This window comes from Mustela erminea, chromosome 13 (genome assembly GCF_009829155.1).
Source record: "Mustela erminea isolate mMusErm1 chromosome 13, mMusErm1.Pri, whole genome shotgun sequence".
Taxonomy (NCBI): Eukaryota; Metazoa; Chordata; class Mammalia; order Carnivora; family Mustelidae; genus Mustela; species Mustela erminea.
The window spans coordinates 46,630,463-46,643,871 of NC_045626.1; the positions used below are offsets into that span (position 1 = coordinate 46,630,463).

The window sequence follows — 13,409 nt, forward strand, 5'->3', positions numbered from 1 at the left end:
TTACCAAGAGTAGGAAGGAGGAGATGGAAGAAATGAGTGAATTGTTGTTTTTTATTTAAGTAAATTGAATTAAATTTTTAAAGAAAAAAATTAGTTTTAAATTCAAAGGCAGTTCCTATTCTAGTTAAAATGGAGTGAGCACTGTGTAGTCCTGTGGATTGCAGCCATCCAGAAGACAGCACCTATCTGAGGACTCTGAAGACTAAAGAATGACAGATTGATTGGGGAGAGATACTGACATTTGCATCAAAGACTTTAAAGCAGCTCTTATAACTGTGCTTCCGGAGTTGCTCCATGAAGATGGAAACTCTTAAAATGAATAGAAAGACATTCCAGCAAAGAAATTGAAGTATTTTTGGAAGCTTTAATACTGAAAAGTACAGTAACATACAAAAACTGGGATAGGCTCAGTAGCAGAGTGAAGATTGATAAATTACGTATAGGCTCTGTTTACTGAACACTACACAAAACTGATGAAAACAAAGAACAGTTGAGTAATGGGGGGCAGGCTGTGTTTTAGTATATTTGAAGCCTTAATATAGTTAAGATGTCCGTTCTCCCCTAACTGATCTAAAGTGACCTATATTAACACAATCCAGAGAAAAAGTTCCAGGATGATTTGTAATATAGAGAAGTTGATTCTAACATTTACACAGAAAGGCAAATGAAACAGAACAGTCAGAACAGTTTTGAAAAGGAAGAACAGAGCTGATGGACTCCCACTTCCCATTTCTAAGACTTAACTCTAAAAACCAAGAGATCAAGAAAGTGTGGTAATGGCAAAAGGATAGACACATGCATCACTGGAACAGAGGAAGAGAGTCCAGAAATTACTCTGTAGAAGTACGGTCACTTGATTTGTAACAGAGGTGCAAACACAATTCAGTGAGGGAGAGTCCTTCCTACAAATGGTATGGGAACAATTGGACAGGGACATCTCAAAAATGAACTTAATTTCTGTCTCACACCTTATACAAAAAGGAACTCAAAATCGTAGACTAAAATCAAATGTACAGCTGTGTAAAGCTTTCGGAAGAAAACATAGAAAATCTTTCTGGCTTTGGATTAGACAGTGACATCTTACAGATAAATACCAAAACACAATCCAGAAAAGACAAATTTGATAAATTAGATTTTATCAAAATGAAAAGCTTTTGCTCTGTGAAAGACACTCTTCAGAGAATGAAGAAGGAAGCTGTATGTGGGTAAACATTTGCAAATCATATATCCAACAAGGACTTGTAGCCAGAATATATAAAAAATTCTCAAAATTTAGCAATTAAAAAATGGAACAATTCAATAAGAAATTGGGCAAATGATGCAGATACTTCACCAAAAGATATAGAGAAGGCAAATAAACACATGAGATGATCTCAATAGCATTAGTCATTAGAGAAATGCAAAATTATAATCAGAGCGAGATAACAAACACACCTATTAGAATGGCTAAAATCAAAATAATTTGTAGGGCGCCTGGGTGGCTCAGTGGGTTAAGCCGCTGCCTTCGGCTCAGGTCATGATCTCAGGGTCCTGGGATCGAGTCCCACATCGGGCTCTCTGCTCGGCAGGGAGCCTGCTTCCTCCTCTCTCTCTCTGCCTGCCTCTCTGCCTACTTGTGATCTCTCTCTGTCCAAAAAAAAAAAAAAATCTTAAAAAAAAAAAAAAAAGTCTCTTACCGAATGGGACTCTAGAAAAAAATAATAATAATAATAATAATTTGTAAAACTGATAATACCAACTGCTGACAAGGATGCACCATAACTAGAAATGTTGTTGGTGGGAATATAAAATAGTAGAGTCACTCTGGAGAGTAGTATGGCAGTTTCTTTTTTTTTTTTTTTTTTTTATTTCCAGCATAAAGTATGGCAGTTTCTTACAAAGTTAACTGTAGGTTTACCATACAAACTCAGCAGGCCCACCTAGGTGTTTATCTAGAGGAATGAAAGTTTACATTTTCACAAACACTTGTCTACAGATGTTTATAGCAGTAGTATTTAAAATCACCAAAAAGTGGAGGTTCCTCAAAAAATTAAAAATAGAACTACTATATGGTCCAGAAATTGCACTACTGGGTATTTACCCAAAGAAAACAAAAGTACTAATTCAAAACACTGTCTGAGCTTTCACTGAGTCCCAATCACTGATCACATACCACCGTGGCATATATAGTAATAATGAAAACTTTGGTGTACTGCAAGGATTACCACAATGAGATACAGAGACGCGAAGTAAGCAAGTGCTGTGGGAAGAATGGTGCCAGTTGGGGCGCCTGGGTGGCTCAGTGGGTTAAGCCGCTGCCTTCGGCTCAGGTCATGATCTCAGGGTCCTGGGATCAAGCCCCGCGTCGGGCTCTCTGCTCCACAGGGAGCCTGCTTCCCTCTCTCTCTCTCTCTCTCTCTCTCTGCCTGCCTCTCTGCCTACTTGTGATCTCTGTCTGTCAAATAAATAAATAAATAAAAATCTTAAAAAAAAAAAAAAAAAAAAAGAATGGTGCCAGTAGACTTGCTGGATGCAGGGCTGCCACAGACCTTCAATTTGTATATTTAAAAAAAAAAAAAAAAAGGCAGTATCTGCAAAATACAATGAAACCAGATAGACTGGTATATACATAGTTCATTTGTAATTGGTGAAAGTGTAGACTTTTCTCTTAAGCTTCTGATCCTTTTAAGAAATAACAAGAAAAGTCAGACAATAGCCTATTTTATTGTGAGTTAGCATCAATAGAGGTTTTGAAGTCTTAGAGCTTAGGAATGTCCAGCCTTTTGATTTGTTATCCTGAGTAATGGCATTTGAGACAAATGCACTTTTAAAACAAAATAACGTTTCTCTATTTTTTTTTTCCCCTGGGTTTTTGGTTTTTGTTTTCCAGACACGGGGAAGCATACACATGGACAAATCCTACATGCTGTGTGCATAACATCATTGTGGGTAAACTCTGGATTGAGCAGTATGGCAATGTGGAAATCACAAACCACAAGTAAGATGCGTTAGGGTTCTTATCTATCCCTTCAACTGTCACCAACCCATGCCAGTGGACTTCTTTTTTTTTTTTTGAAAGCCCTAGTAAAGTTCTCTGATAATTTAAGAACCAGGCAGTGGGGCTTTTGGGCAAATAGAAGCTCATTGGTGTAATGAATGGAGTTCACTAAAGTTTCTGATTAGGGAAGACTGGGTGAACTCTTGAGTTTTCACAGATGAAACTATAATTTCATCCTCAGCTCATTGTGTTTATAATACTTGGTTTGTATTATTCACAGAGAGGCATGAGGTGGGAAGAACAGGAGAGTTAAAAAGAGCTGGGTTCAAACCCTACTTTGTGCCCTTAGTCAGGCATCTTACTCGTCTTGGGCTGCACTAACAGATCACGATGGACTGGGCGGCTTAAACAGTAGAAATTTCTTTCTCCCAGTTCTGGAGGCTAAGAAGTCCAGGGTCAGGGTGCTGCTGGCAGCCTTGAGGTCGGGTGGAGGCTGTCTCCCTTGTTTGCAGCAGCCGTCTCTTCATCTCCTCACATGGCGCAGTAGTCTCACTTAATGAGGACTCCATCCTCGTGACTGAATTACCTCCAGGTACCATCGCGTTGAGAGTGAGGGCTTCAGCACACAGATCTGTTCCACGGCAGCATTGCTTCCCTTGTCTCTTGCTCTTCACGAGCCTTGCTCACCTTTTCTTGATGGTGAGTCCAGCACTAACTGAGGATCAGTCACGATAACCTCTGTGTGGGGCCTGGCATGTAGAGTAGCTGCTCTAGAAAGGTCACCTTCCGCATGCTTCTCTGCCGCTGCTTCCGTGGTGAATGGTCAGCTGAGCTTAGTGTCTTCTTCACAGGACTGGAGACAAGTGTGTGTTGAATTTTAAGCCATGCGGCCTTTTTGGTAAGGAATTACACAAAGTCGAAGGCTACATTCAAGATAAAAGGTAAAGTTTCCATTTTAAACGTTGAGTAGTTAGTATAGGTGTCCTCTGCTAAATAAAATGTCAGTATTAAAATCTGCCATAACCTAAGAAACAAGCATTTCAGTGAGTTGAAAATTTTTTCTTCTAAGGAAATGTGTTTCTTTAAAGAATCTGATTCATAAGCATCTTCATAGTAAGATTCGATTACAGCAAAACACTGGTTTAATTGTTGGCTGAATGTCAATCTCTCTTGACAGCAAAAAGAAGCTCTGTGCCCTCTATGGGAAATGGACTGAATGTTTATACAGTGTTGACCCGGCCACTTTTGATGCCTACAAAAAAAATGATAAGAAAAATACCGAAGAGAAGAAAAACAGCAAACAGGTGAACACCCTGTTAAGGCAGTGTGGAAGGAATCACTGGGCTCTTGAATTTGTACTAATACTTTTAGAGGTGGCCTGTTATGGGTCATAGGTTAAACTTTTTTTTTTAAACTTGTTGCTAATGCACATAATTTTTCTGCCTGCATCATCTTTATTTAATTGAGATATAGTTGCATTGCAGCCTTGAATCTTTGCTTGCCTTTACTGTCCACAGACCTGGGCGCCTGCCACTTCTGTAGCTCTGTGCAGGGGGTTGGTGATTGGAGTCACTTCATGTTGGGAAATGGGTGTTCTCCTTGGACAAATGATCTCTTTTTTTGTGTTTACCTGCCTTAGAAGCTGAGATCAGTTGAGTGTTTAAAACTGCCTCCCAAATTGTTTCCTACATTTTCACACCTGTTAGCTGTTTTGTTGCGTGCTCGCGCTCTCTGGTATCTACACCACCGAACTGAAGACCAGCACAGTGCGGGGGTCATTGCTGGTGCAACCTCCGTGAGACCGTTGGTTCTGCACATGCGAGGCTCATGGCCACCTGCCGCAGGCCCTGGGGAGCCTCGTACTGAGCGCACCGCTGTCCCTCTGCCCTGTGCAGGGGAGTGGGGGGATGGGGCAGGGGCTCCTGTTGGGACAGGAGGTATCTGTGGGCTGGTTACTCCCCAGGAGCTGGCACTGTGGTTAAGTACACAAACTGTTGGAAGGAATCCTCTCCACCATTGATGGGGGAGAGTCTCAGGTTTCCCACCTTCACTCTGGCACCTTCAGCGCCTTCATTTGTAAAATGGGGATCAAAATAGAACATAGTATGTGAAACGAGTTGACTGTTATAAGGAGCACGGGGTACTCTGCTCAGAGTGAAGCTCCTCCGGCCCAGCTGCCTGGCCTCCCAGCTCCCCTGAGAAGCCGTCTTTAAAAATAGGCATATTTATGAGGGGCTTCCTTTGTAAATCAAGTGAACCAGGGTCCTGAAGCAAAGGAAAGTTTTATTAAAACTTTTATTAAACTCCTGCAAACAGGGGCGCCTGGGTGGCTCAGTGGGTTAAGCCACTGCCTTCGGCTCAGGTCATGATCTCAGGGTCCTGGGATCGAGCCCCGCATCGGGCTCTCTGCTCAGCAGGGAGCCTGCTTCCTCCTCTCTCTCTCTCTCTGCCTACTTGTGATCTCTCTCTCTGTCAAATAAATAAATAAATAAATCTAAAAAAAAAACAAAAAACAAAACAAAAAAAAACTCCTGCAAACACGCTTCTCTGCCCGGTTCTGGCTCCTTCCCCGCATCGCCCTGCACGCAGGGCTGCTCTCCCCCCACACCCCTCGCCCGCCTGCTTTCCCTTCTGGGGGCAGGTGCACCGACCCTGCCCTGCAGCAGGGACAGAACGGACGGGCCCCGAGAAGGACACGTGCCAGGGTGCTGGGAGCCTGACACAAGCTCCTGACAGCCTCACCGACCAGTGCAAGGCCACCCTGGCAATGACAGCCTCACCCACACACGTGGTGTCCGCCCCCTTACAGAGTTGGCGAAGTCCCAGGAAATGTCCCTCTTGTCCTGTCATCCTGGTCAGTCTTTGTAGACAAGTGGCCTTCCCCCTGAGAGAGAGAGAGCCTCCCCCTCATTCACTCCTTGTCCAGGCCCCTTGTCTGTGTGCACAGAGCTGCTGTTGGCTCCCGAGGTCCCTGTGTGCATTCGGATGCTGCGGCAGGCTTGTCGCCGTGGCGCTGTTGCCTCCCTGCCGTGGTTCTGTAAACCGTATGTTCACTGAAGCAGCTCACCCAGTGGTTCCACATTTGCTGACCCTACTGGTTTTGTGTCATTGCTACATGTAGTTCACTGCCCAGTTAACATTCCACTGAGTTATTTTGTCTTTAAGAAAAAAAAAAAAAAAGCTTTAAAAACACAAAGACCCTGTAGTAAAGAGCGGTGATGACCATCAGCAGCAGCGCAGACGCGGTGGCTGCTGCGCAGCTTGCGGGCGGGTCCTTCCTCAGCTGCTGTAATCGGGTCGGTCTGTCGGCTCTTGTAGGTGAGCACTTCTGAGGAGTCGGATGAGATGCCGATGCCAGATTCTGAAAGCGTGTTTGTGATCCCTGGCAGTGTTCTCCTGTGGCGAATAGCCCCTCGGCCTCCCAATTCTGCCCAGGTGAGACCGCGCTCCGCGAAGGAAAGCCCCCTGCACTCTGTCCCTGGCTCTCTGTCCCCGAGGCTGTGCCTCCGCGGGCTCCCGCGCGCCTGGTCCCTTGTTCCCAAGAGTCCGTGCCCACGCTGGCCATCCCTGCTGGCGTCTGTCGGGGTGCAACTCTGGGAGGCTTCTTCGGGAATAACTGAGGAGTAAGACTGGCTGTCAGCGCACACGGGGTGATGCAGACACTTGAGGCTTGAGCCCCCCAGATCCAGCAAGTACGGATTTTAATGACGTACAAAAAGAATGTTGCTTTTGCTTATAGTTCTACTTCAGGTTGACAGGGATAGAGGATACTTATCTGTGTGGCCTGCTCTGAGATCTCTCTCAGACGAGCACTCATGGGTGGTTCAGACCTCACTGAGAACATTAGCCGGGCGGTCCGAGAAGGCTGGTGGTTGTCGCCACAAGACGGAGGGAGGTCATTGTCAAGTCCTGCTGTCTTCAGGGGTTCTCAGGGTGCGTTATGCCTTGCTACATGTTAATTCAGACATTTTGCTGCCTTTCAGATGTATAATTTTACTAGCTTTGCAATGGTTTTGAATGAAGTAGACAAGGACATGGAGGGCGTGATTCCGAAGACAGACTGCAGGTTGCGGCCTGACATCAGAGCCATGGAAAACGGAGAGATAGGTAACGCGAGCGGTCATGGTGAAGCCTCCCTTGGGGGGAAGGAGTTTCATGAGTGTTTGCATCTTGTGGTACAAGTATTTGTCGTCTCTCTCTGGGAGATCGTTTTAATTAAAATTCCATCTAAATTTGTAGCTTACATTTAGATTCATTATTTCAGTGATCCTCCCTGACAATTTAATATACTCCATATGGCCAGAGACAGATCTTAAGTGTCAGAGGGGAATTTGAGAAAAGAATAGCGTCATTATCAACTTGAAACTATATACTAATTAGTTCACTGTATTATTTCAGAACTTAAGTACTTGTGAACCTCAAAAAAGAGCGTGGCCTTGGTTAATTACGACATTTTTAGCTGGTGTTACATTTCTTCTAATTCAGTGGTTCTCAAAAGGGAAGCCATTCTTACCCCCAGGGGACATGTGGCCGTGTCTGGAGAGTTTCATGGCTGGGGAACTGCTGCCGCATCTGGTGGTTGGAGCTGGGATGCTGCCAGACGTCCTCCAGCGCCTGGGACGGCCTCACAGAGAATCCGGTGGCGTGAGATGTGGGGACACTGAGGTCGAGAGTCCCTGTCTCAGTACCTTGGTGCTCCCTTTGAGTGATCAGGATCAGTGAGACAGTGCGCCCGGATTTTGAAAAACTGTTTGAATTTCTTATGACGCAACATGAAGGAGCTCTGTGAGGTCTCACCAAGGATTAAGAAAAATTTCACATTTATTCAGTTTTTCCACCCAATTTTTCACTGAAGCTTAACATAATTTTTTTGGCCTTAAGAATAAGCAGGGTTGGGGCACCTGGGTGGCTCAGTGGATTAAGCCTCTGCCTTCAGCTCAGGTCTTGATCTCAGGGTCCTGGGATCGAGCCCCGCATCAGGCTCTCTGCTCATCAGGGAGCCTGCTTCCCTCTCTCTCTGCCTGCCCCTCTGCCTACTTATGATCTGTCAAATAAATAAATAAATAAATCTTCAAAAAAGAATAATCAGGTTCTTTGGTAAATACAGAGGTTGTTCAGGGTGAGACTGTAGAAGGAGACGACTAGGTCTTGAGTGCCAGCTCTGCCTCTTCCTACCTTGGGTCCGTGTTAAAATTTTAACGTAATGTTGGTTTTCTGATAAAACAGAGAACTCATGTGAATGCATGTGGGTGACGCTTATCTGTAGCATTACTGAGCCCAGCAGTCTGGACCTATAGGATGACTGGTTTCCACCCATGTTTGTACCTTAGATCAAGCTAGTGAAGAAAAAAAACGACTGGAGGAAAAGCAAAGAGCAGCCCGCAAGAACAGGTCCAAGTCGGAGGAGGACTGGAAAACGAGGTGCGTGCGGCTGTGCGGGGCGGGGCTGGCATGGGGCTGCAGCACATTCCCAGGCCTGGAGTGAACAGCTGGTTCCCCGGGTACTCGAGCTGCAAGACTTGCATGTGTGACAAAGGAAAAGGGCTATTCGGAAATTAAGGTTTAAATATTCCCACATGATTATTGTAGATAAGTGGTTTAAGCAAACCGTCTGCCTTCCATGTCTGGTGAAGTCCTGTCTTTTTCTTGTTGTAAGAGGGAAAGGAAAGTAAAATCCAGAATGACACATTGGGGCATGAAAATAGGTTCAAAGCCATTTGCTACTATGTGTATCCGTTGCCATTACTCTTCCAAACACAGGGGATTTGACATGCACCTGAAATAGGAGTTGTATAAAGTAACATCTTGGATTCCATTCAGAAATAGAAAGTGGGCCACAAAATTTCTTAGTTTTGGAAATTTTGTTTTTTTAAGAGTCAGGAGTTGCATAGTGACTTTATTGAATAATAGAATCACTTGTAAACAGGAATAGGATAAAAACATTTTCTAAATTTATATTACATAGTAGAAACCATTGTAATTCAAAGTCATTAAATAAATTATAGAGGCTATAGGGACATACTTTTGCAAGCATTCAGACATTATTTGATAGCCCTTTTGCATCTTAGGAAAACTTAATTGCAATTGGAAATGACCTTAGATTTCATCTAATCTTGTGGTTTTGGGGCTTGGTTAGCGTTAAAAATCTCTTTTGCCAGTGAGCGCATAAAGAATCTGCAAATACAGAACTCATGGGGGCAGAGCTGCTGCGGTGGGGCTGGGGGGTGGTCAGGACACGGCCGGCCCTCCCCTTCTCCCATTCTGTATGGACCCCAGCTTCCTAGACCTCTGTGGAATACTGTTTGAAAGTGGTCCGGAAACCCCTTCGTTGTTCAGAGGAAAACAAATGCTGATGTATTTCGTTTTGGGGATTTGCTTGAGGACACACAGCTACTGAGCCCAAGCCCTGTGACTGGAGCCTCCACCGCCATCAGTCCTTCAGGCAAAGCTACAAGCTCCCCTCCGATCCCCTTGAAAAGATTGGATTCATTTTATCATTATTTCTCATCTCTTTTGCAGAAGCCCACTTTTGTATCATATTTCTAATTATTAGCTCCTGTATTTTTCTGGTCACATTTTCAGGTGTACAAAGTAAGTGCAAAGTCTACTAAGAATTTTTACTATCAGAGTCTTAGCGTTCGGAGAGCAGTGGGCTCCAGACAGCGGTGTGGCAGCCTGAAAGCCAGACCAGGTGCCGCCCTGAGTCACCACCTCAGGCCTCTCCTCCACCGGCGCTCCTTTGTGCCTGTGTGAATATACGTGGTTTTGAAATGATCCCACTGGCTCTTTGTCAAAAGCATCTGCTTTGAGCTCTTTTGTAAGGGGAGTTCACGTTCTCTGACTGGGTTCTTCTCAGGATTGATGACGTGTTTGAGTGGCGTGGTTCAGCTGGAAGTGAGGCAGGGCGGTTTGTGTAGGAACGTTTTCTGCTCGTTAGAGCTAACTGGCCTTCAGAGAAATCAGACCCAGAGACCTGTTAGAATCTGTCCTAAATTCCTCCACACTCGGAGCTGGTATTCCGCTAACAGAGGAGGCACCCGAAGAGAGTATAGGCTCCAGACTTTTTCATGCTGTAATGACAGTCCCTGCATCTGAAAATGGCTGCTTATAATCCTGACCTGTTTTCCTAGAGGGCTCCTCACCGGGTCAGGTACGCGGAGGGAGTGGAGGGACAGGTGAGGGACAGGATGTGAAGTGGCGGCGGGCGGGGGTGGGGAGAGGCGGGTGACAGGTTGAGGCAGGAATGTTGGCGGTGTGTCTCCCCGATAGTCTGAGCAACGCGCAGAATTCACACTTGGTAGTCTGCTGTTTCACTGACGCGGGCCCACAGACTCTGGAGACCCAAGATCCTGAATAAAAGGTGGTAGCAAGGAAATCTTACGCTCCTCTTCCTGTTACTGGTGATTGTCTCAAATGTGAGTTTAGAAAGACAAATCCCCTGGACTTTCTGTGTATTTGGGAGGTGTAGGATGATAACAGCAGAGGTTTCCAGACACCAGTGCTCAAAATTAGGAGAACTAGCAGTTGAAGGAAACTCTGGTCCTGTGCATCAGACCATCGATGGGCTCTGCGGTGCTCCCCTCTAGTGCAGTGTTTGGACTCCCTCCGAGGGCACACGCCCTCCAAAGAGAGGCTGCGGTTGCAGACATGGTCTTTAGAGAACTTTGTCTACGCCGTGGCACATGACCTGAGGCTTGGTTCATTTTCTTATTTTTTATTACCTTGAGTTTGATGTGTCTTCTTTTCTGAAACGCTTGACTTTGCTAAGCCTAACTACAAAAGTGCTATTACTGCTCGGACTTTGGGGACTGAAAGGAGTATAACTATATACTTTATATTATTAGACAGAATTTTGACTTTGACAAATAATTTTTTAAATTTTTTCATTTTATTATTTTTTAAAGATTTTATTTGACAGAGAAATCACAAGTAGGCAGACAGAAGGCAGGCAGAGGGAGGTGGGGGGAGCAGGCTCCCTGCTGAGCAGAGCCCCCCCGATGCAGGGCTCGATCTCAGGACCCTGAGATCAACACCTGAGCCGAAGGCAGAGGCTTAACCCATTGAGCCACCCAGGCGCCCCCCCTAAGTAATGGTTTTTAAATATATTTTCAGTCTGGTTAACCAGATCTGATATATCCTGATCATTTAAAGTAGACTTAAATTTTCTAATTGGGAAAAGGTCCCAAAATCTAAATAGAGAATTTAGATATTAATATTCTTAGTAAATGTGGTCTAATGGGCATTTATCATGTGATCCTTCAAGGAATCTGCCTGATCTGAAGCTTTTTTTCCCTCTAAGAGCGTTTTGTGCTGCTATAGGGATAATAAGAGCATTGGGGAATTACCAAACATATCTAAACTCATTTTAGTAGTTAAATTGCTTCTTACTTTTTTTTTTTTTTTTTTTTTAGAAAGACCTGTGAAACTTTTTCAGTGTTACTCTAAAACCAAAATCATACTTAGAAAAAATATGACACAAATTTAATTGTGAACCTTTTTGGGGCAAGTAATTTTACATTTCCCTAGCCTGAAGGGAGCTGTGACTGTGGGAAATAGGTGGTATTTTAAAGGGCAAGGAAATGATTAAAGCAGCTCTATGCAGGATTAAAGACCAATCGGGATTTTAACCGCGAGGTGAGACCTAAGAAGCTGTATTAGCATGAGGAAAATGGAGACCCAGGAAGATTAGGAGTAATTTCAGTGGATTCGGTGTAGCACAATATATTTAAAAATCATGGAGTTTAAAATCAAATTTAAGTTTGATACCAGTTATTAGCTTGCACAAGTTATTTAGCTTCTCTGACATTCCACTCCCTCTTTGAGTTTAAGGGCATTAACTCTGAATCCCGTACTATAGGTATATTGTAGAGGTTCATTTCCTTTTCCTAATTCCTTCCCCCAAAAATGCCTTCTGGTGGAAGATAAGGGATGGGGCTAGAGGACCATCAGACCAATAGATTTGTTCTTACACCCCTACTATACAGAAGGTTCTACTTCTGCTGAGTACTCTGCCAAATGCTTTGGAAAAATCCGTAGACCTTTTGTGTGATGTCACTACATCTTTTGGAATATTACTCTACCTAGGTGCTCTCTAAAAATGGCAGGACTTCTTTAAAAGTCTCTTTGGAAATCCCTAACTCAAGAGTGAGGGGAAACGCTGCAGGCGCTAGTGTAGGCGCTAGTGCAGGAGCCCTTTAAATGATTCCCACCCGTCAATCTTGTCCTTTCTCTTTAAACAGGTGGTTCCATCAAGGTCCTAACCCCTACAATGGAGCACAGGACTGGCTTTACTCGGGCAGCTACTGGGACAGAAACTACTTCAATTTGCCTGACATTTATTAAAGTGCAGACAAGTCAGGGCGTTTGGCTAATCTACAAATAAGTCTTAAACCTATGTTTTTAAATTCCTTGGTTTCTACTCATCTTTTAAGAAAACAAAAAACCCGTTCATAACTTGCGTTTCACCCAACAAATATAGGGCATAAGGTGATATTGGTGATGAAAGTCAGGAAAAATGGGTAATTTGCTATCCAAATAGACTTACTGATTTGAAATACTGTTTTATAGAGGTAAGAGAAACAGTGTGGAGAATAATGCTTTTTATGGTTGTTGTTGCCATATTTATGGAAGGTTTATACCCAACTGTAACTTCAGCTTTATGGAATTATATAATAATCCCAAATCAAGTTATTTTGAATATTTTTATGCCGTCATGCTTGAATGTTTTAGATGTAACTTTGAAATGTTTAGAACTCTTCTATACAATGTTTATGTGCTCAAATGCAGAGAAGGTTATGTCATTTTGTAAAGATTATATTTAAAAGATGGCTTTTCTTCATACTAATCCTCTCCAGTTTCCCCCTTCCCACATCAGAAAAGAAAAAGTACCTGAATATTCAGAACAGGTGTTCCTGATTTGAACTGGAAAAGGTATTTCACTTATTTCTCTAAATTTACTTTTATAATTTTCTGTAATCTGGGTCCTTAGAATTAAAGTGTTTGAATTGAAAATTTGTATAAAATCTAGCAATACACAAAAATGCCCTAGAAATAGATTCTAATCATCTCATTACATAATGACAAACCTTTTTAAATGCTTCGACTTTGTGGCAAATGCCACCAGAGACATTAAGTTGCACTCATGTATTATAAGTACCAAACTATATAAAAGGAGGTCTTGTGCATTTCAAGTTTGCAAGGCACCCATGTACTTAAAATATGTATGGAGACCTACTGTACAGTAGTTTTGCCCCTTTAATTGGGGTACATTAATCTTAGGTATTTATCCACCCAACCCCAGACTGAGATCTTGCTCCAAGGGGCTTTAGGTAGCTGCCAGTAAATTATTTTAATTGCTGTCTTGAAGTTAACAAGTGTTATAATGAAATAATCTACCTGATGCTAAATAAAGGCTTTAGAATGTTCCCATAAA

The 13,409-nt window shown here is 43.4% G+C and overlaps 1 protein-coding gene across 1 annotated transcript in view; it reads left to right on the forward strand.

Annotated features, from left to right (window-relative positions):
* The window catches only part of OSBPL1A (oxysterol binding protein like 1A), a 230,070-nt gene extending 216,668 nt beyond the window's left edge, over positions 1-13,402 (forward strand). The window contains 7 exon segments of the mRNA XM_032309390.1: positions 2,870-2,977; positions 3,829-3,918; positions 4,155-4,281; positions 6,296-6,412; positions 6,961-7,084; positions 8,308-8,398; positions 12,217-13,402. Of these exon segments, the coding sequence (XP_032165281.1) occupies positions 2,870-2,977; positions 3,829-3,918; positions 4,155-4,281; positions 6,296-6,412; positions 6,961-7,084; positions 8,308-8,398; positions 12,217-12,319 (760 nt within the window). The 3' untranslated portion in view covers positions 12,320-13,402.
* The last annotated feature ends 7 nt before the right edge of the window (positions 13,403-13,409 follow it).